General features: G+C 36.5%; 3 protein-coding genes across 4 annotated transcripts; 1 reads left to right on the top strand and 2 right to left on the bottom strand.

Moving 5' to 3' along the window:
• Nucleotides 1-305: 305 nt before the first annotated feature.
• Nucleotides 306-6,371, bottom strand: LOC120628208 (26S proteasome non-ATPase regulatory subunit 13). 2 transcript variants are annotated; one of them, XR_005658955.1, is made up of 10 exons: nucleotides 6,194-6,371; nucleotides 6,011-6,124; nucleotides 5,624-5,759; nucleotides 4,922-5,070; nucleotides 3,729-3,888; nucleotides 2,883-2,989; nucleotides 2,286-2,364; nucleotides 1,353-1,493; nucleotides 969-1,234; nucleotides 306-489 (listed from the first exon to the last, which is right to left on the bottom strand). XR_005658955.1 is itself a non-coding variant. In XM_039896461.1 (10 exons), exons 1-9 carry the CDS (start codon nucleotides 6,307-6,309, stop codon nucleotides 1,079-1,081), a joined length of 1,158 nt encoding a protein of 385 aa, XP_039752395.1. In that variant the 5' UTR covers nucleotides 6,310-6,370; the 3' UTR covers nucleotides 306-489; nucleotides 1,048-1,078. The 2 variants fall into 2 exon arrangements, 1 of the variants encoding a protein (XP_039752395.1); XM_039896461.1 differs by having other exon boundaries at nucleotides 1,048-1,234; nucleotides 6,194-6,370.
• Nucleotides 6,372-15,576: 9,205 nt separating this feature from the next.
• On the top strand, nucleotides 15,577-18,123 carry LOC120628144. The gene is made up of 2 exons (XM_039896373.1): nucleotides 15,577-15,977; nucleotides 17,390-18,123. The coding sequence occupies exons 1-2, from the start codon at nucleotides 15,809-15,811 to the stop codon at nucleotides 18,058-18,060; spliced, it is 840 nt and encodes a 279-aa protein (XP_039752307.1). The 5' UTR covers nucleotides 15,577-15,808; the 3' UTR covers nucleotides 18,061-18,123.
• On the bottom strand, nucleotides 16,027-18,653 carry LOC120628143 (protein ALP1-like). Its single transcript, XM_039896372.1, has 2 exons — nucleotides 18,123-18,653; nucleotides 16,027-17,213 (listed from the first exon to the last, which is right to left on the bottom strand). The coding sequence occupies exons 1-2, from the start codon at nucleotides 18,425-18,427 to the stop codon at nucleotides 16,340-16,342; spliced, it is 1,179 nt and encodes a 392-aa protein (XP_039752306.1). The 5' UTR covers nucleotides 18,428-18,653; the 3' UTR covers nucleotides 16,027-16,339.
• Between the last annotated feature and the right edge of the window lie 3,383 nt (nucleotides 18,654-22,036).

Below are 22,036 nucleotides of genomic sequence, written 5' to 3'. Positions count from 1 at the left end.
GCCAAATTTCATCAACATTGTTACAGAGGTTTTTTCAAAGTTAATTAAAGTAAAAAACAAATAGATAATTTCAAATTTAATATATTCGCATTCTAATGTACATATCTTATATCTTTAAACGAGCAATTCTTGTATATATATAATTGAAATCTTGGAATCGGCTCCAACAATGTTCATGAAATTTAGTATACAGGGGGTTTCGGGGGCGATAAATCGAAGTTTTATTTACTTTTAAGAGGCTTTGGCGAAGTTATGGATATTACTGTAGACAGGACAGAATATTATTGCTAAAAAAAATTTAAGACTAAAATTGTAATTTGTTTATTAATTTCAGACATACATCATAAATGATACAGCTATAACAAATGAGTCAAAGTCACTTATTGTTCAATGTCCATATTCAGTAAGTAACCTTGGCTTGTGTCTGCCTCTTGATATTAACACTTCATTTCTAAGTTCTTGATCCTGCATGTTTTCTCATATCATAATCTGCAAGCAAAAACCAATTATTTTAATGTATTTCAAAACATTTGATACAGCAGTGTGGTAATTTGCATCGCATCATACTAACAAAATAATTGTCTTGCATGTGCCCCTCAGGAAAGTGGACCCCACCTCGTAGGAGAACAACGAAGAACTATATTCCTTACAACCTGTAGGTTGTAAGGAATATAGTTCTTCCCTCCAAACAGTTCTACAGTTTTTAATTAAATTAGGACCTGATCTACCAACATTCTCATGTAATTTGAGAAACGTCTTTGCAAGGCATGATTACGCCTACAGACACTGTGCTAATATTTACGCCTTAATTTTCACGTTTAGCAGCTTAGCAACAGAGTGCCACGTGTAAGATTTTCTAGGATTTTCCAGAGAGCGACATCTAGTTACAGTATCTTTCGTAGTTCACTTTCACGCGATCGAATATGTAAACATAGGTGAAAAAACTCACACTCGGCACTCTGACCTACCGACGTTCTCCTAAAGTGGGGTCCCGTTCAGTGTAGGGGCATGCCAAAAGACACGACCGTAGTTGGTGCAGATGTTTACGTCGTGATTAGGAGCCCGCGCGGAGTCGCGGCTACAGCGTGAGCAGGTCGGGCGCCGTGCTGTGCAGCAGGGCGGCGGCGCCGTCGGCGGCGGCGCACCACGCGTCCAGGCGCCGCGCCAGCGCGCCCGCGCCCGCGCGGCCCAGCGCGCGCGCGCGCACCCACGTCACCGTCACCGTCTCGCTGACCTGCACCACGGACATTTTTCTTAAACACAATATCTGAGGCGCCCACTAAAATGTTTAGCGAAAAGACCACGAGTGGAAAAGAAATGGGCCCGATTTGTTTGCCTCGAATGAGTCGTACCTGGTCGATGTGCCCGCGGATGAGCTTGTCGGCGAGCGCCTTCATGACCAGCAGCTCCACGTCTGCGGGCGGCACGCGCGCCTCCCGCGCGATCTCGCCGAACGACAGGCGGCGCTGCGCCGACGTGCGGTTGAACGCCATCTGCAGCATCGTACGCATTGGTCCTTCGAACCGGATATGCAAACCGGTTTTGTTGGCCGATGTGCTTGCATAATAAATTTATATTATTAATGCACAATTGATTGCTTGTCACCACTGCATTATCTAGATACAATTGGACACATTTAGGAACAATATGTTTAAGACTATGATGGTACTTCAAAGCTAAACCGATGGTGACGAAGTTTTACATTTACATAGTTTGCATTCACCAATGGAAGTAGTTGCGGACACGGCAAACTTGTTCTTTTTGTCAAGGCTCTGGCTTAAATTAATACTCCAGATACGAAAACACACTATATAGCTTCACATTTCGTTTGCCATTTTGAAATCGGGTGATCGTCTACTGCAACGTTCCTAATATGCGAATGGAAAGAAGATAGAGAGACATGAATAAAAAAGTTGCAAGAGGCCTTTGTCGTTAGACAAACAGTTCCAGTCGCCGAGGATATTATTTAAGTTACGCAATAATCTGAATAAAATCTTCATTTTTGTCGGTCCCTCACGACTTCGACCGCGCATAGGTCAGTCTTAAAAGATAAACATATGCTGTCGCACCCTTTTTTTTAGAACTTTTGAAGTGGAACAACTTTGTCATGCATGATTTTATCGAAAGATTACGCATCGCAAGCTCCCAAAGGGGAAAAACCCTCAACACTGAAGTAATTTTTCAAATGAGACCAGTAGTTTCCGAGATCATCGTGCCAAGCAAACAAACTCTTCAGCTTTATAGATGAGTGTATCAGTGGGTTCCGCGTCGTGGCTCGCACTCACCTCCATGAGGCACAGGATGGCGATCTTCTGGCGCAGCTGGCGGTCCGCGCGGTGCAGCTCCTGGTGCGGCGCCTGCGCTCTGCGGGCGACGCGTTAGCTCTCACGAGAACACGTGACTACAATCTCATGGCGAAAATATTTTAAGCTACGAGATTTCATGGACACTTACTTTTTAAATGGTCATTTTGTTACTTAAAAAATCAATTAGAAGATAAAACAAAGGACCATTCCCTTTTGGAAATGGTCATTTGTTTATAAATTTCTCATATACACACTACAACTTTATGTTTCTCAATTTTGTAGTTCCTAAGCTTGTTTCAGTGTATAATCTGTTGGTGAACCTAATAAATAAATAAATAAATAAAATATAGTAAGTATGTTGTTGCCAAGTAGATGTATTTGTGGTTTAGGACTATAATTTCGAAAGTTTAGTAGAAAATATAAGGATATGCAAATAAACAGAAAAACAGTTCAAATGTGTTTACTGGCCAGAGTTGTAGGTCATAAATTTTGGTATAAGAATTTAAAAAATGATAATATTTGACTGGCCAACACAGTAAAATATTATACCTTAGAGTGCAAACGAGCGCCACTCACCGAATGCGCTCGAAGGCGAGCACGTCGCCCGCCGCCACGGCGCGCAGCAGCTCGCACGCCCACGCGTCCGGCGAGCCCTGCAGCGACTCCAGGATGGGGTGCGCCAGCTGCAAGCACGAGCGTGCGCGGTCGGGGTACTTCAATGTGTAAACAGCTCGCTGTTGCCCGCGACTACTTCCGGAAACTAAGTAAAATCCCGGGACCTCCTACGTCCATCTCCAGTAAAACTTCGAAATAAGTTCCACGATTATACGTTGTCACGTCACAATCAGACAGAAATAAATAGATTAAGTTTGTAACTTTAAACAAAAAAACTGTTAAAATCTCTGCATATAAAAAAAGCATATTAGTAGTAACTTCAGGGTGATATAAGCAGATATTTTTGGCTGTGTATAATTCCTGATTATAATTTCGTTAAGATTAGCTCATTAGAAGAATCCGTTCATCCTGTATGCTGTCATCCAAATGTGACCACCTCATCCCTCTGTTTGACTTCTTCCCCAGGGCTGGTTACCGCATTTAAAACTTGTCTGTTGTGCGTGCATTTATTTATAATAATTCACCTAAAAACGGATTGTGTCTCCAACTTCAAAAACTTTCATATAAACATCCAATCACTTTTTACATTGAATGATGTCTACGTTTCAAAGAAAACCTTTTTTCCTAAAGCGAAAACTCCTCATTCTCAAAACCGTTTCTTAGCTGACACCTACATCCTAGAAAGAACTACCTTACAAATTTAAAGTTTGTAGGGTTTATAGTTTCTCAGATTTCGCGATGAATCATTCAGTGACGGAACAAAACAGCAACGCGTGACGCCTGACTGTAATATGCAAGTGCACCCACCAGCTCGCCCAGGTCGTACACGGTGGGCGCCAGCACGGCGGCCAGCGCCAGGCGCAGCGCGCACTCGCGGCGCTCGTCGGGCCGCAGCGCCGCGCCGCCGCCCAGGCAGCCCACGTAGCGCAGCGCCGCGCGGTAGTAGCGCGCCATGGGCCCGCGCACCCTGCACACGGCACGCCGACAAACAACCGCTACACTACATATACTTGTTTCGATCTATCGATGGATACTTCTCGACCTCAATCAACGACGCGTTTCGGTACAACAATAGTTGCTGTATTTTCAAGAAAAGTAGCGAAAAAAAGAGTAAAAGTTTTTTTCGCATTAAAGTTACAACAAACCTATAATTTCTTAAATAATAAATTATGATGAGTTCCTATTATTCATTTGAGATAGGTACTTGAATGTCATAACATTTAAATAATGTTTGTAAAGCACATGAATCTATATATATATAAAAGAGACAAATAAAAATCTGTTTTGGACTCGGTATCATAAAGCAACCCCCTGATCAAATTTTTCAAAATATATTAAATGTACAGAAATCTTCTAGTTACAGCCTTATTATAAAGCATAGATAACAGAAATGATTAAATTTCTTTTATATATGCTGTCAATGCCAAAGAAATTTTATTTCAATAAGGTGAAGGTTGCTCAGTTCTGGTATCTATATACCAAAATGAAAAATCTTTAGTTATGGAACAAGCACTTATGAAGGCAGAAGCTTTAATTAACCGACGATCTCACGAGTGCGGCCATGACACCCGGCTAGGGTTTTCGAGGGAAATATTTTTAAAATATTATTTGCAATTTATATCCACAAAACCTTTAATTTCTGAACATCAAAGTGCAGTTGTTCAAAATCATCCATCATACCTATTCAAGCTGGCAAGAATCTCAGCAGTAGCTCACTATTGACCATTTTTAATGAATTAAGCAAGAAATAAACAAACAAACATGATATGTATATCCACACAATATCTTGACATGATAAATAAAGGAGATAAATGTAAGTAAATGGTCTCCAATCAAAAACAACAAAATGTTACACAAAATCCAAAAGGACATATCAGAAAGTTGTCTCCACTTCCTCAAACTCAACACAACACCTGTTTATAAGAACTGGAATTATTAATTATTATTAATAGAAATATTAACAAAGATATACATTTCAAAGGCCAGCATTTGAAACATACCTGTAGTACTCAGAGGCAAGCTTGTAGAATCTGCCGTGCACTGGGGTGACACCATCTGCATCTTCTAGAGTATTCTCCAGCTGTTCTATAATCTTCTCTGTGGCATCCAAGTCATTAAGATGCTCAAGGTATATCTGACCTTGTAGGACCTGAAATAAAAAAAAAACTTAGGTTAAGGTTTCACTACTTATTTGCAGACTCCTATTAGTCCAGCCCTTGTCTAATCCAGCACATTATTTAATTTGACACATTACATGGGTGCTGATATTCACAAACAAACTCAAAAAAACTCACCACAAATTCAATAGTTCAACACTACCTAGGCCTACTGAACTGCAACGTCAGCAGTTTACCAAGTCATTGAGCATTGTGGCCATAACTAGGACAGTGCATTGCAGCACCCACTCAACCCATGCTCATTATCAATTACTAAAATGTTTGTTGGGCTAAAACAATCATGCACAAATGGATATTGATTACTTTTTTGTAGACATTACTACTTTTACTTTAAGAGGGTTTGAGGCTGCAGTCCAAAACATGGCTACACCTTTAATGCAAGTGATTTTAAATCACTTGACCATAACTTAGAAACATTGGAGATGCTGTGATTAGAACTCATCCCACCAAAAGTGAAACTGAAGTCCCAACCACTTTCACTGCTTTCACTAGGCAACCACTTGGTGAGCTCTGTTTAGTTTGTACCTTACAGAGGGCCAGGGCCTCATCATTCATCTTGACCTTAGCCTCCACCTTCTCCAGGAAGGCAATGGCATCTTTCTTGTCTGTGTACTGCGCCACCACCACAGCTATGATCTCTACAAGAGACAGTGGGTTGATTCTGTAAAGAAATTAGATTTTAGTATATATAAATAATCACATGTAGTAGTCATGAGTGCATGGAAAGTGGTCGAGTCTTAGACATGCAGCTGCAGTGAGAATGTGACTTAGCAGTAAACTTTTATTGAAATTACAACCGAAGATTCGCAATTGAATTCTTAAGCATGACATTACTATTGTAGGTTCTAAAACACTAGGTTCGAATTCTCAAACAAAGATGAAATGGCCTGCTGACTTGCAAACTACGCTTACTTGTTCTCGAAGGTGGTTAGGAAGTTGCTGTATAGCTGTATAAGATTGTCGCCGGTTTGTAGAGACGGATGCTTCACGAGTTCTTGTACTTTTAATGTAAGTTGGTGCCATAGCCTGCAAAACATTACATGGTAAATTATCAATTTCAGACAAAATTATACTTTGAGGTAGACAAAAACTTACTTTTTGTTGTAAAGCTCCTCTAATTTAGCCCAATCCTCCGATAACTCCGGCTCAGAGGTCTGTTTTTTAGCTAGAAATTCGTTTACATCAACAACAGCAAACTTTACAGAAGCCATGTTTTAAAATTAGTATCCGTAATTGTGTGAAGTTAGCGCAAATATCAATTAATATGTACTGTCATTTTGATTCATAGACAATTATTTATTTCTTCAGTAATTAGTGACATCTAGTAGGTTGAGTTTAGGTTAAAAAAATGTTTATAATTACTCTTTAAGCTAGATTTTAATTTTAATAGTCTCACGCGTGAGTGGAACTTTATAAAAGAAAACAAAAAAATCATAGACAATTTTTTTTTAGTAAATAGTGACATCTAGTGGTGAGTAGAAATATGGTTAGAATAAAATTGCCATGTCCAAAATATCATGCAAGTTTAATTTACTTCAGTAGATGTCGCTACCTGTCGTACTTATTTTGAATGAAATTATTCTTTCCAATAGAGTCAACTCTACATTTAAAAAAAACGTACCGGACTTCAAAGTTACACAATCTAAGATCGAAAAATATTTTTGAAAAATTTCTAATAAGTGTAATACTATCTAAAAAGCAAGAAATATTTATGAAAAATATGTAATAAATGTAATACTATGTAAAAAGCAAGAAACAATTATTTTCTAAAATTAATAAAAAAAAATACTTGGTACACCGTCCGCTTTTTTGTTCGCATGTACTAATACTAAGTACTAGTAGTAGATTTCTAGCCAAATAGGCAATCCATTGACATAGTTCATCCAATCAAAAATTTCCGATTTTTATATAATATTATGATATAATATCATAATATTATATGAATGGTTAGTAAATCTGCTACATTCCTGTGCAGTAAGTACCAAATGTGACGTGAAAAAGTAACAAATGCTCACAAAAATGAAAATAGATGTATATTTGGAATGAGTCTGATAAAAGTGATGCCTATTAAATTAATGTTTTTTAGTTGATATAAAATTCATGATATATTAGTATTTATAAGATATGGTATTTATGATATTGTAATAAAATGTGACAAGGGAATCAACTGAATACGACTTATTTCAAGATTCACCAATTAAGAAGATAATATTATATAAGCTTAAGCTTCCTATAAAAAAAAAGAATAGGTATTATTTTCAAACCTTTTTTAAATAAACGATTAATTTTCAGATTTCCTTTGTAATAATATTATAATTCAATTAAATTCGCAATCTACTTTCGCGTCGAAATTGTTGAACCGTGTACTAAAACCATAGTACTAAAGTTAAAAAAAGTCCGACAAGAAAATCTGTGTATAAGTTAGTACCTACGTATTTTTAAACCGGGCGGCTATGTATTTTACTAGCATAAATGTATGATCGTCCACCCTCAAAATAAATGTGTAATATATGTATGCAGACGCCTTTGTTTGAAAAAAGCCAGGGCATAAACTGCTTAGCCAAGCCAAATTAAGTCTGACCACACTTGGATGGACCATATTATTATAGCGCATGTAATCTTCCTCTTTCTTTTTCTTTTCCGCGGGAAACCGTGGAGATGAGTGTTTAAATCATAATAATGTCATTTTTCGTAAACAAAACATATGGCTATAAAAAAATCTATTTATATTTCTTTTATTTTCTTTTATATTTTTATGATATAGCTGATGCCGTGCTTAGATCTTTGTTATTGCACAATATTTCAGCATCATTAGCAAATCTCGTGGCAAATACATTTTCCAAGACGGGGATGTCAGCAGTAAGTATATAAAAGGTATGATGTGGGACTTATAACAGACCCTTGCGGCACCCCCAATTCTCATTGGCAATAATCTCTCATCTTATTGCAAATAAGATATCAGGAGCATTAAGGGGCTATGTTGAAGACGAGTCTTTGCTTTGAAGAGCCATCCGTTGTGCAAAAGCTTGTCGAACGACTATTTAACACCCAGAAATACAATGGAGCAATATTCTTTTCATATCTGTTAGTCTAGATTACAATGATTATTGGGAAAAATTTAAATAGGATGCACTGTCACTATTTAAGTATCTACTTCATTATTAGGTAGGCACACTTTTTTCGTAGTTATAAAAGGTCCTTCATAAGTCATTGTGTCTAAGTGATTCAATCATTAGTGACGGCTTATTTTTTAAAGAATGCGTTAAACTGAGTGATTTCTCAAATTGAATTAAACATAAGTACTAAACTGTTTAAATCTGACAACATATAATACGAAATAACATTAACGAAAATACATCTAGTTTAATCTTCACAGCTCTTAATAGTTCCTTGTTAACATTACTACTTATATATTAAATACAATTTTGAAATACTATAATGTACGTTAACTTCTTCACTTAGAGATTAATGGCTTCAAGGACACTAAACTCATAAAACATGTTAACGATGCCCGAGGCGGTTTTCAGAACACCTTTGTTTTTTTTAGATCTATCTAAAGCGTTCGATTGGGTTGATTATAAAACCTTGCTACCTACCATAAGCCACGGGCATCTAAAACGTTTATCAAAACATTTTGCCTCTTAACTCAATAATAGAACCAAAAGGGTATGCATTTAAAAGACAATGCTTTAGGGTTTACCTACCTTAGTGAGTGTCTCACAGGGATCTATTCTGGGTCCCTTTCCATCTAAATGATCCACCAACAAGTCAGTAACATTTCTTACAATTCCCTGTTTGTTGATAATACATTTCAAATATTTATATCAGATATTCGTCGATGTAAACCGCACTCAGTATAATATAAACTTGAATCACTTGCATTCCTATACATATAACGGCATTTTTTTTAAATGCGAAAGTGATTCTCGTTGTTTAGCTCACTGCACCAATCTCGATAAACTTTGGCAAATATACAGCCGGCATCCTGGAGGCTGACAAAGAAGGATTTTATTCCGGAACTCTGGAACCGTTTTCGTAGGACTAGTAAAATAAGCTTAGTTACCTACTAATATACGAAAGAATTTTGCGTAGGGTGCTTGCCTGTAGTCACCAACATATTTTTACTTATTAATCCATGAAAAACTGACGGGTTCCCGTAAAATAAAAAAAAAACAATAAATATGAATAAGATAAGCTAACTCATTTGGGCTCAAATAGCACATGGCTTATGTGTATTAAGAATATTGAGAATATTGATTTTGAAATTGTAATAAAAATCTACCAGCAAACATGGCAAGTTTATGTACATAGATATCTTTAGGAATATTACTACTAAAGCTTTTACTACCTAGGTTTTACTTGTAACCTATCTACGACACCCGGAGCACAGCACTAGGTCTTACAATAAATAAATACCTACAATATATTAACTTGTAGTTATTAAAAGGTATTAGTCTATGCATTACTTAAAGTACTCATTTGCATTTTTTTGTCACCATTAATTTGGTGTACCTGTCTCTCTACCGTACAATTTTAGGGACATTTACCTGCCAAAGTGAAAACTGCCCCTAAAACCATATATATACCTATATATATTTACATACAAAATAAAACAAAAACTTAAATAGGTTATTACTCTGAAAATCAAAGATTCTTTGTAGAACATATCTACCCCCCTGCAATAGGGTGCAGCAACAATACAAGTAGGCAGGTAAACAGTAATTTACGTACGTAAGGGCTGTTATGTATTTGATTGCAAGTCCTGAATACGCCTGCCTGAAGCCTGTCACCCTTGCCTTATGAACCAATGCTATTTATATATTTATACAAAGGAAAATGGAAAGTTATTAAATTTATTTTATTTACCCTCTATCTATCTATCGTATCTTTTTGTCAAAACCAATTTTTGCACGAAATAAAAAATGTAGAGCAAGGTATTTTACTCGAAATAGTGCTAATGGTGTTGAATCCAATATTTGCAGAAAAATTGCGATCGAAAGTCGGGTCCGAATTCGTAGGTACCCGCGGCGTATACCTACTGTAGGATGCCTCATTTAGGCATAAAACGGTCTGCGAGGTCGGGGATACAAGGTTACGTCGGCACTCGGCGCAAGAGTCGGCCGGCGCCATTTCGTCCGCGCGGCTCGGACGCGCGCCACGATCCCGACGGGCCTCGGGCCCCGCGCCCCCCGGGCCTCGGGCTCCGCGCCCCCCGGGGTCTCGCACCCTTCCGCGGCGACACTTCGCGTTTCGCCTGTAGGAGCGCCGGGCTGGCGGCACCCCGGACTCCGCTCCTGCAGAGCCAGACGAAGCTGGTGCCGGCCGCGCGGGACACGTGCTCCACGTGGAGCCCCGGCCTTCCAGCGCAGCCCGGGCCGGCGGCGCGTCGCCGGCAGAGCGGGCGGCCGCGCGCCGAGCGAGTGTAGGCCTAAATACACGGCGGCCGCGCGACCGCGCCAAATTTTTGCGAAACTTTCGGGCTAAAGTATCCAATAAGATTCTTATAGGCCTATTTAGTGAACTCTCATTTCTGGATGCTCGGACCGTGGACTCTGTGATTGAAGTGGATTTTTGTTTGAAATCTCTCCATTTCAATGATTTTTAAAGGAATTAGTGAAGTGCGAGCTGCGCGCTGTGCCTGCCGCGCCGGAAGGTGAGTGAAGCTTATATTCTGTCCATTTTCCAATACATTAATCGCAATCATTAGTTTATTATTCTTAAAATCGTGTTATAAAGTTATTTGCTCTACCAGTAAACATAATATTATTATTTTCTTACGAATAAAATAATCGCCTGAAGAATTTTAAGCAGTACTGCATCAAAATGGTCTAAATAAACAACTCCTTCGTACCTAAACTAAACAATATAGTATTTATTAATTCATATCCCTAAATTATTAGAAAAATATTATGTGTAAAATTAAAAATACTATTTTTCTGTAAAAGTAAATGAAAACAATCTACCCAGGTGCTATTTAGTTAGTGCAGCAATTTTATGAGCACTAAAAATAAATTGGTAGATAACATAGATTGATAATAGGATTTTATTATTAACTAATGGAAACAACATAAGTAACTTATCGCAAACTTCAGGTATTTTAACACAAAGAAGTTGCTGTAGAGCCACAACTGGGCAAAACTATTCTCACTAAGCAATATTTTTATAACTAAAGAGTAGACGATAACAGTTTTTGTAGTAACTACACGTTATCAGAAAACCAATCGCTTATAATAACCTTACAACACATAAGTATATCATTAACTTGGCTACACCCAATTTCAAAAATTCAACCCGTAACTATAATAGGGCAAATATTACAAAAACTGACTTCAAAAGTCGACCGATCGAGGAATTTCGAAGTGTGGGTGGCATACCGCTTAGAAAACGTTGGATTCGATACTCGATTTTGAATTCGGTTTATAAAGAATTCTTATACCTAGTTGGCTTTTTATTGGCAGCTTAAGTTGGCTTCTGGAGTCATCTATAGAAGCTACAAACTGTTCAACCTTTTCATTCGCCTTTCTTTTCCCGCCGTTAGCACAGGCCTCTCTCATAGGAGAGATGGTTCTAAGGGCATAAACCTACCACGCCGTTCTAATGCGGGTTGGTGGGTTATTTTCTCTATTATCTTTAAATATTCCACCTTAGTTAACGTTTGTCAAATTGAAGCCATTCGAGGCTTTTTTTATCGAATAAAATAACCATTCAAATTGATGTTATCAAATCTAAAATCGCACTGAAGTGAGAAGAGCCTTTACATCTCCCATAGAGAAGTTTGAAAGTTGAGTTGACATTGCCTTGATCCCTTACCATATGTAAAGTTAAAAAGTCTGTATGTACGATGACAAATTTCTCATTAGTTATTGATAAATCAAGTGTTCGTTCAGTGGCTGCTTTTGCCGTGGCTAGTATCCAGTATATCGCCATAACGCAGACGACCTGCCGGTCAAACAAACTAAAATATTTATATACCTAACTAGCCCTCGTAAGCCTTTCGTGGCTTTAGTTCTAAGTTAACAAGTGTAGTTATCAGTAGGTATCACCTCACTATAAAGAGAAATATCATGCATGGACGATTCACAAGCGCTTGTCGTATAGGCCTATTTGAATAAACAAGTTTTGATTTGATTGGATATGTTAAAAAGCAAGAATTTTTATCCTTATATTCCTAACCGATTTTTGATGTCGGTTGATTTTATAAACCGACAATTGCCCAACTTCAAAGCAGTGTAATTATTTTACTTTTGAAGTATCATCTACACCCAAGTAGTATCTACACCCATGTACACCCAACAATAGAATATCACCATAGTAAATAAAAGCTGTATTTGACAGTTTGACAGTTCAAAAATAGGAGTGCTCCGATCGTCACCAAACTTTACAGGATTACTCGCCAGGTCAATCCGGAGATTCCCTGAAAGTTTTATTGAAATCGGTCCAGCCGTTTCGAAGCATATACGGAACATACCCACACACTTTCTCTTTTATGTATATATATAAATAAACACCCAGACACTGAAAAACATTCATGTTCTTCACAGAAACATTTTTCAGATGTGAGAATCGAACCCACAGCCTTGACTCAGAAAGCCGGGTCGCTGCCCACTGCGAAAAGCAAAATTCCATACCCGAAAACGTGGCTTTTATGGAAGTTGGGCAAAACTGTGGCTAATAGTCCGAATATTGGTTTTAAGTTTCCTTTCCAACGAAAGGCCTCATTGTGTAGTGTACAAATATATGACTTGTGAATATATAAATCGCCCGCCCGCAGTTTTTTAATTCTACAGGAACCTCTATTCTCTATGAAGCAAGCTATCCCTTTGCATTTTTTTCCATGATTTTGGCATACGTTAGAAAATACATTTATTAAAACTCTCTGGAAACCTTATCCTGCTGCTTTTCGGGAATAAAAAATAAGTTATATCCACTTCTAGGGTGCAAGCTATATATCTATGTGACAAATTTTATCAAAATCGGTGTAGCGGTTGAGCCGTATTTCTCGAATTAGTCTCTCTACTACTCGAGCATTACTATTTTTGAACTGTCAAACTGTCAAATACAGCTTTTATTTACTATGATGATATTCTATTGTTGGGTGTACATGGGTGTAGATAATGATCTTCACCCGCTCGAGAAGAGAATAGAAGAGAATGAATACGGAGAGAAATTAATGATTTAATATATTATGAGACTTAAATTAAAAATGTAATAATGTAAGTTTATTGTTTAAATAAAATAAAGGAAAATCTAGCCCGGCGAAGCGGGCTGGGTACGCTAGTTATTAATATTTTTTTTGCGACATTCTGTAATATTTAATGACAAGGTTATATTGACATGTGCTGATGTAACTTTCAATTTTCTACTCTCAATTATTCCATTTCACAAATGAAAATATTTATAAAGTATGAAAGTTATATTAATGAATTTTAAATAGAATATAAAATGAAATAGTGAATGGCGGAGTCCCAGGAACATTTTACTCTTTCATCAATAAATAACAATAAAAGTTTTACATATACTTACGAGCAATCCAAGTCATTATTTTAAATAGCGGAAACTACACAGACGTCTGACGTAAGCGTTACTTCCGTCAGAAAAAAGTCTGAGTTATCCCTAGTCACACCTAAAGAAGTTTTACTTAAAAAAATACGTAACCGTGACAGGATTATTTGTCTCACTTCCCTGTGTGAAACACGACCAATAGGTATACCAATTCAGAAAGAGCTCATTACGAAGAATCTGAAAGTATAATTTATTCATAATATAATCAACCATTCTTGCGTACTTATGAGTCGCTATATTAAAAGGAAGGTGCCTACTTTGACAAGTTGTAGTTGTTAAACATTGTTTACCAGTGGTTTGTAAAAATGTCCCATACAAATTGGCATCCTCTTTCGAAGTGGTTGTTTTTATGAGAAAACGCTTTTAGAGGTATCTTATTATTTCTATATGCAGATATCTCCAACTTGAAAAACGTTGACCTTTCATAACATTAGTATAGCAGAATCTCAGGTAAAGCATTATGAATCGAAAACTTTTAGGCCTAAAAATAAATAATTATAATATGATTATTAGAATGTCCAGGGAAAGTCCTTTAGTAAAATACCCACTCACTATATATTGGTCTTACTTTGTAATTTCGAACTCCCAATCTTCCCCCCTTTTTAATTAAACTAAAAATTTTTATTTCAAAAGTGTTGGTGTTGGGCCACTATTTTCCTTTTTTATCTTTTACAAATTTCAGGGTCATTAAATTAAATAGCTACTGAAATAATCTAGTGTGACGGACATACATACATACATTCATACATACATACATACGTACATGCACACTCATAAATATATATATACATACATGCATTAATACATACCTACATACATACACGTACATACACACACACATAGAAGAAAAAGTCGCTTCATGTAAACTGTATATTTATAAGTAGGTACATAAAATAAAGTAATGAGACGTAAACTAACTGCAGCTTCTGGTACTTACAATCATTGTTTATAATATTATTATCCGTTGGAAAATCACTTTGCCCTTGTAAATCATCTAAAATAAAAAATAAAAAAATATATAAGGCTATACACAGTATACATTGAGGTTATATATGTGATTTATGAGTAATAAGAATTAATAATAAAATTTAATGATTAAATATGAAAATTTATTTATTTAATTTTGTATTAAAAATATTCAAGTAGGTACTTACTATTTGGTACACCGGGCACATTATCATTTACGTTAGAACTATTATTTTCTTTTTTTACATGTGATAATAACTTTTTTGACGTGCACGAAATTCTCTGACACGTTCCGTAGAACTTTTTGCGGTTTTTGATACTGATATTATACTTCTTTTGGCGCGTTAGGGAAAAATAGAGAGAGTAAATTTTTAAGAAAAAACCGATACCATGAATTAAGCTATAGTCAACATTATAGTTTTTCTAAAAAAGGTTTGACAGTTGACTTTCAATAATTCAAACAATACCTTTTTTCTATTGTTAGTGTCATTTTTTCTACAAACGTAGAATAAGGCGAAAGATAAAATTTTGAATCAATTTTTATCTTGTTACGCCAAAGAAGTATAACTTGTAACGCGTGTACAGAAGTACACACACGTTTTTTTTTTTAAATTTTATTTTTATTTTTTTTCCTCCAGTACTCACGATTTTTTTTCAGCTTTAGTCTTTGGCATAATTTTAAAATTAAATTATCAAGATGAAAATATTAACTCAAATAAAAATTCATCAACAATCAACACACTTATACTAAAACTTTCTAATACACAGACGCAAACACTTGTATTAAATACTCACAGTATTTTTTCGATGTGAAGAACTACATTGTTAATCATAGTTAAAGTAGCATGCCGCTAAAAACAAACTTATCCCGACCAAAGAAATATAATATATTTATTTTTAATCTTATAGATACTCATAAGTTTACGTTGTTTTCTTAGTTAGGGCGCTTGTACACGCTAAGAAAAAACGCCGGGCGTACCTAAGAATTCGTGTCGTAACTAGAAAATAACTGTGTACACTGCTCGCAGCGGTGCACGAAAAAAAATCTTGTCTGCGCAAGACACGACGCGGCGAACGTTGTTGCGGAGCGGCGGGGGGGCGGTGTAGTAGGGTTGAGCCAGCCCAGTTTTTGTTGTGCGTTGTGCGTTTGGTGTGGACGTGTATTGCAGCGTAGAGTACAAAATGGCTGATGAGTTACTTATAACTTTAGTAGAAGGACGACCGGTATTGTGGGACAAAACTTTAGACATATATAAAGATAAAAGACTCACATACGAAGCATGGAGAGAAATATTTACTATCTTAAACAAAGACTTCGACGAAATGACAAATGTCAAAAAAAATGAATATGGTAAGTACATACAACATATTACTATCTTTTTACAATTTTCAAAAATACAGATTACTAGATATATTCTATATAGCTATATATTATTATAAATATTAATCATTGTCGTTACCCACATTAAATACATCTACAATAAAAGATTTAAGTTGCAAGCAATCATAAGTTCAATAGCGCTAAGTAGCATACGGACACGGCTTTGCTAAAAACGATAATGACTAATACTTATAATAAAATACGTATAAACATGAAAAAAAATATAACATGTAATTGTTTATTTAAACAATATGGCAGGTAAGAATAATTCCTTGTTTCACACTTTTTGGATTAAAATTTAGTAGTCGGGTTTTAGTTTTAGAACTTATTTTTTATGTGTATTTATCTTGCCATGGCAGTGATCCTTCATCAGAGGAAAAATATTCAGTATATTTTTGACGAATTTCGTCTGCTGTGAGATTATTGCCTTCTAAATGCAATGGACTATTTAATCGGTCTCGATTGATTAAAGGCTCAACGTGACCTTCTTCTGTATGAATAAAATTTTGCAAAACGCAAGTAGTTTTTACAATAGCAACTGTTAAATCGAGACTTAAGTTTAAAGATCGGTGCAGAATTCTCCATTTGTTGGCCATTATTCCAAATGCACACTCGACGTATCTTCTTGCCCTTGTCAAGCGATAATTAAATATCTTTTGTTCTTTTGTGAGTTCGTTACCACCGTAGGGTCGAAGTACGTTAGCATGAAGTGCGAAAGCTTCATCAGCTACAAAAACATATGGTAATATATAGTTAGTATTTATTATAGAGCATGGGGATGGTATGTTTAACGTATTGTCAACAAGTTTTTTCCAAAACTGTGTTTCTTTGAAAACATTTGAATCACATTCTTTACCATACGACCCTACATCAATAAAAATGTAATTGTAGTTGGAATCCACAATAGCCATGAGAACAATAGAAAAGAAATGTTTATAATTTAAAAACATTGATCCACTTTCTTCGGGTTTAATTATTCTAATATGTTTCCCGTCCAGTGCTCCAAGACAGTGTGGAAAATTGGCATTTATTTCATATCTTTGTGCTATATTCAACCATTCTTCTTGTGTTGGCATCCGCATATAAACTGTAGATAATTCTGACCAAATATGATGAGTAACTTCACGTACAATGTTCGCTATTGTTTTTATTCCGATTCGAAAATCGAAATGAAGACGTGCGAAGGTATCTCCAGTTGCCATGTATCTGTAAAAAATTGTAACAATGTCTTAGAGCAAGAACACACTTGCAACTTGCAGTGCGATTAATTGCAAGTGTGTTCTTACTCTTACAATGAGGTCATTTCCTTTTTTATATGAAGTTTATGTCTACTTGCAATAGATGGTACCTACTTTCTAACGGTAGTTCGTTTTTTGTTTCAGCAAAGTCTACAGCAAAAAAATGGACAAGTTTGCGAGATAGGTGGATGAAATGTCACAGAAGACTTAAAGAAATGAAATCGGGATCGGGTGCTAAGAAGATTCGTAAATGTGATTTTTACGACGAAATGTTATTTTTGACAAAAATTGTAACACGCCGAGACACTGAGTCAAATATACCCGAAACAACAAACGTGGAAAAAAGTCCCGTAGAACATACACCGATCGCGAAAAAAAAGAAACAGGATGTTAGCGAGGTGGACAAAAATATGGCAGAATTTATAAAGGCTGTTACCAAAGAAGAAGAGAGCCGTGCCATGTCATTTTTTAAAAGTATAGCTCCGAGTGTTGATAAGTTCAGTGATGAGGAAATGGTGGATTTCCAGTTTGAAGTTTTAAAACTTGTGCGTTCTACGCAACAACGAAAGGGAAGTGATGTTCAGCATCAATGGAGTACTGAGTATTACAAAACAACGCAGCCTTCTACGTCGTCATTTAACGTACCCGGCCCATCATACTCGACTCGACCAGGTTACAGTACTCAAAAATCTACATCCATTGAATTTGACACCGAAACTATTAGTAGTGTGGAAACATCGCATACAGATGAATTTCACTTTGACTTTTCTGAAGAATATGAACATGTGGAGTCTGTTGAATTTGGAAACATGTAACACTTCAAAGACATTTATTATTGTATAACGTTCAAATCAATATGCTTAAAAAAATTACTTACCTTAATGTTACGGCCAATCTAATGTATGGAGGAATACTTTCTCGCATTTTGGTATTTTCATGTCGTATATTATTTTCTATTGTTGTCAAAAGCTTGTCAAACGTAGACATTTTCATGCGAAAATAATCCACAAATTTTTCCTCATGTTGTCGCATGACACGGTAAAGGGTAATGAACCCGCCAAACCCATTTTTCTCTTGTATAATTGGATGAACCCAGTAAAGTCTCTTGTTTTTTGTTTCCTTTTTTATTTTGTTATAATAATAATATGCAATTATCATTCTTTTTTGCTTTGTAGTTAACATTTATATAAATAAACGAAACTCACTGATTACACTTGTTATTACTTGCGCGCCCTACGCCCGACTGTCGACTGCACGAAAAGAATCGTGTCGTGTACACGTTTCCATTGGTCTTGTCTGCGGAAGACACGAAAAGTTTTCGTGTGTGGAACAGACAAAATTCTTGTCGTCTACACGAAAAATTTGTCTTGTCTGTCGCAGGAACGGCAAATTTTCTTAGCGTGTACAAGCGCCCTTACGGAACCCCTAATGTGCGAGTCTTCCTCACACTTGGCTAGTTTTTTCTTCTTTCTATTAAATCGATTTTTTAAGTAAAACTTCTTTAAGCGCGACTATGGAGTAACTCAGATTTTTTTCTGCGGAAGTAACGCCTGCGTCAGACGTCTGTATAGTTTCCGCTATTTAAAAATAATAATTTGGATTGGTCATAAGTATATAATGTCTTATACTCCACGCTTCTTGACTTATACGACAGCTAGTGGCAAATATCATAATCAATTAGGATATTCATTTCCAATATTTTCAAACGGATTAATTCTGAATAGCAAACTGAATAAAAATTCATCAGTTTTAAAAAAAATATTTCAAGTTGAAAAGGTTTTTGAGAATCTCTAAATATACTTGTTTATTTATTACTTTGTAATAAATAAAATGTGATATTAATGAATTTTAAATAGAATATAAAATGAAATCGTGCTATTTTACTTGCTATTTTCCACAAAGACCGTGCTATTTGGTGACATCCCTCCCTCCCTACTAATATTATATTTGCTGTATTCCTGTATGTCTGTTTGTCTGTCTGTTACGCTTTCACGCCTAAATAACTAAACCGATTTAAATCAAATTTGGCATAGATATAGATTAGACCTTGAGATATAGAATGAAAGTTTGTCCCGATGTTCGTCATGGAAGATAAAAGATTATATTTTGTTCTAGCGTTAGTCAAATTTCAACCAGTGTAGGCCCGTAGGGGTGAAATGGGAACAAAAGTTCGTATGACAATCGAAGTCATGTCTTACCTCGGAACCGATTTTGATAAAATTTAAAACAGTTATTTAAAGTTTTAAATTTTAGGAACACATTAAACAAAAAAAATTAAACAATTTAAATAGGAGACACTCGGATTCAATTCAAACCTCTGACTATTGGTTTTATAAATAATTAATTAAAACAATATTTCGTAATTTTGTGTAGCTTAATACAAAATTTATTTTTAACGGAGTAAAAAGGAGTGAAGTAATTTTTCTGTATGCCTACTAGGCTAAGGGGACTTTTTAGTTGTGATAAACTTAAAAGTGGTTAAAAGTGGTAATGAAGGATAGTTATTATTTACTAGCTTTTGCCCGCGGCTTCGCTCACGTTAAGTTAAATTATGATTGGGTAAATTTTAACTACTAAGATTTAAAAAATAGCCTTGCTGCTAATAGAAAAATGTGAAAGTAAATTAATAAAAAAATCCGAAACTTTCATTTACACGATGATGACTTTTATAATTATATGATTTCATCCCCTATTAGCCTTTGGAGTTGGAATTTAAAAAAATTGTGAAACACGCATTTCTTTCTTTTTAAACGAAAGCCTTAAATCAAAGTTTTATTGATGTAACTTGAAAAATAAATTGGTAAATGAAGGATGTTATGCAAACTTTTATCTCCCATTTAACCGTCTTAGGGTTGGAGTTTTCAAAAATCCTTTCATAGCGGATGCCTACGTTGATATAACTATCTGTGTGCAAAATTACAGCCCGATCCTTCTAGTGGTCAGAGCTATGCATTGATAGATCAGTCCGGCACCGGCCTCCTATACAATATGTATACAGATCCTTCGTGATGTTCCAATACGGTCTGGCACGACCACTATGGCGTGTTAGTGATCATCACCGGGAACGTGAAAACGTGCTCTCCCGGTCACGGCGTTGGGGTATGATAACTTTCTGATACCCAGATTTTCTGGCCAGAATCCCGATACCTATAAATTTAAGCCACATCCGGAAATTTAAGTCAGAGTCGTGTCAAACATTTATTCGAATAGGCACACAGGTGGCATTTTTGATGCGTACAGTAGATGAACAATGTGTACATAGTAGTGGAATGATGGCGATAACTACATAAGTATACTTAAAGAAGCCCGCGAACAATTTGGCCGGTGTTTTTGTTATAATCATATCGACCTATTACCGTTCCACTACTGGTGGGTCACGGGTCTCCTTCCACAATGAGAAGGGGTTAAGGCCGTAGTCCACCACGCTGGCTCAGTGCGGATTGGTGGACTCCACACCGTTGAAGCAAGTGATATTTTTAATTACTTAAAACGCACTTAACTTAGAAAAGTTGGAGGTGCGTGGTGGAAAAGGTGGGGTTCGAACTCGGCTCCCCGAAAGTGAAGTCGAGTTCCTACCCACTGCGCTATCACTGCTTCTTTTTTGTTATCACCATCACTTAAAACTATTTAGATCAAATGGTTAATGGGATCTAGGGCCTAGACAAAACGGTCCAAGTATTCTTGCGTAGGGTGAAGTATATATAACATAGAAACACCCCCCGTAATAAATCGCTAGTTACCCAGCTAGACCCCAGCGTGCCAAGCATTTATCTATCGTCTATGCGCGGCCCCGCGGCCAATGGAGCCGGCGCGCGAGCCACGTTGCGCCCTCCGCGCTAAACAGGTTAAACCGAGGCATGGGAGAGTCCTTGGCGTCAAGGGTGCGAAAGTTCCCCGCTCAAGGCCCGGGACCTGTCCCGATTGAATGCTCTTTGAAACTAGTTTGGTAGCCCGGCCGCGCTCGGGTGAAGGCCGCGACTCTGTAGGCGAATGCTCATTAGCATGACAGTGCGCGGTCACCGTCCGTCCGTGTGCCGCGCAGGGCTTCGAGGACGCAGACGCAAATATTAATTAATAGTTAGATCGTCCAGTAGCCGTTATACTAATTTTAAAAAAACAGGAAAAAAATAATCAAAATTAAAAAAAAAGAAACAAATAAAACGCATTACGTTACTTTTGGAAAATATATATATTCATGTAAATCCTTTTCAGGTAGGGTTAATAAATTACGCCAACAGTTTATCTGAATTAAAAAGGTTATTATTATTGGATATGTTAGACTGTGCTGCCAAAGACGTCGCTAGCGAAATATTAGTATTTTTTTAAATGAAATCTTCTGTTTTCATAAATATTTTAAGGAACAACGCCAACTTTGGCTAGGAATCATACAAGTCCAAAAAAGCGAAAGAAGAGACAAATATAAAGATGAACAAAATAGATTTTTTATTATAAAGATGAGAAAAGCAGTTGACTGTTGCGTTCGCCACTCCTGTGGAAATTGCCCGCTGAATCGCTTTGAAGCAATGTGGAGGGTCTTAATATGAGCTCTCGGAGGTAGACGGCGCTGCAGTGGGATATTACATGTGAGGGAAAAAAAATTTTATAGTAATCTAATCAAGACGTAGAACATTTATATAAGCTTACCTAAAAAAACTTGTAGAAGACACGTATCTAGTAGTTTGAATAAAGCAACAATTCATTTTACTAGGCGTAGACGAAAAAGTGTCTAATAATCACCTAGTAAAACTAATAGGCTACAGAAAAAAATTGGTTGCCTGTAAAGTCGGTATA

Source organism: Pararge aegeria, chromosome 12 (assembly GCF_905163445.1).
Source record: "Pararge aegeria chromosome 12, ilParAegt1.1, whole genome shotgun sequence".
In the NCBI taxonomy this organism is placed as follows: Eukaryota; Metazoa; Arthropoda; class Insecta; order Lepidoptera; family Nymphalidae; genus Pararge; species Pararge aegeria.
This window is presented reverse-complemented; position numbering and strand designations above follow the sequence as displayed.

Coding starts and splice junctions, on each gene's coding strand:
- LOC120628208 (XM_039896461.1), bottom strand. CDS start 6,309: ATGGCTTCTGTAAAGTTTGCTGTTGTTGATGTAAACGAATTTCTAGCT. Junction 5,760..6,010: donor CTAACCACCTTCGAGAACAA/GTAAGCGTAGTT, acceptor ATTTCTTTACAG/AATCAACCCACTGTCTCTTG. Junction 2,990..3,728: donor TGTACGACCTGGGCGAGCTG/GTGGGTGCACTT, acceptor TCGTGCTTGCAG/CTGGCGCACCCCATCCTGGA.
- LOC120628143 (XM_039896372.1), bottom strand. CDS start 18,427: ATGTTAACTACAAAGCAAAAAAGAATGATAATTGCATATTATTATTAT. Junction 17,214..18,122: donor AGATTGGCCGTAACATTAAG/GTAAGTAATTTT, acceptor AATTTTTTACAG/ATACATGGCAACTGGAGATA.
- LOC120628144 (XM_039896373.1), top strand. CDS start 15,809: ATGGCTGATGAGTTACTTATAACTTTAGTAGAAGGACGACCGGTATTG. Junction 15,978..17,389: donor TGTCAAAAAAAATGAATATG/GTAAGTACATAC, acceptor TTTTTGTTTCAG/CAAAGTCTACAGCAAAAAAA.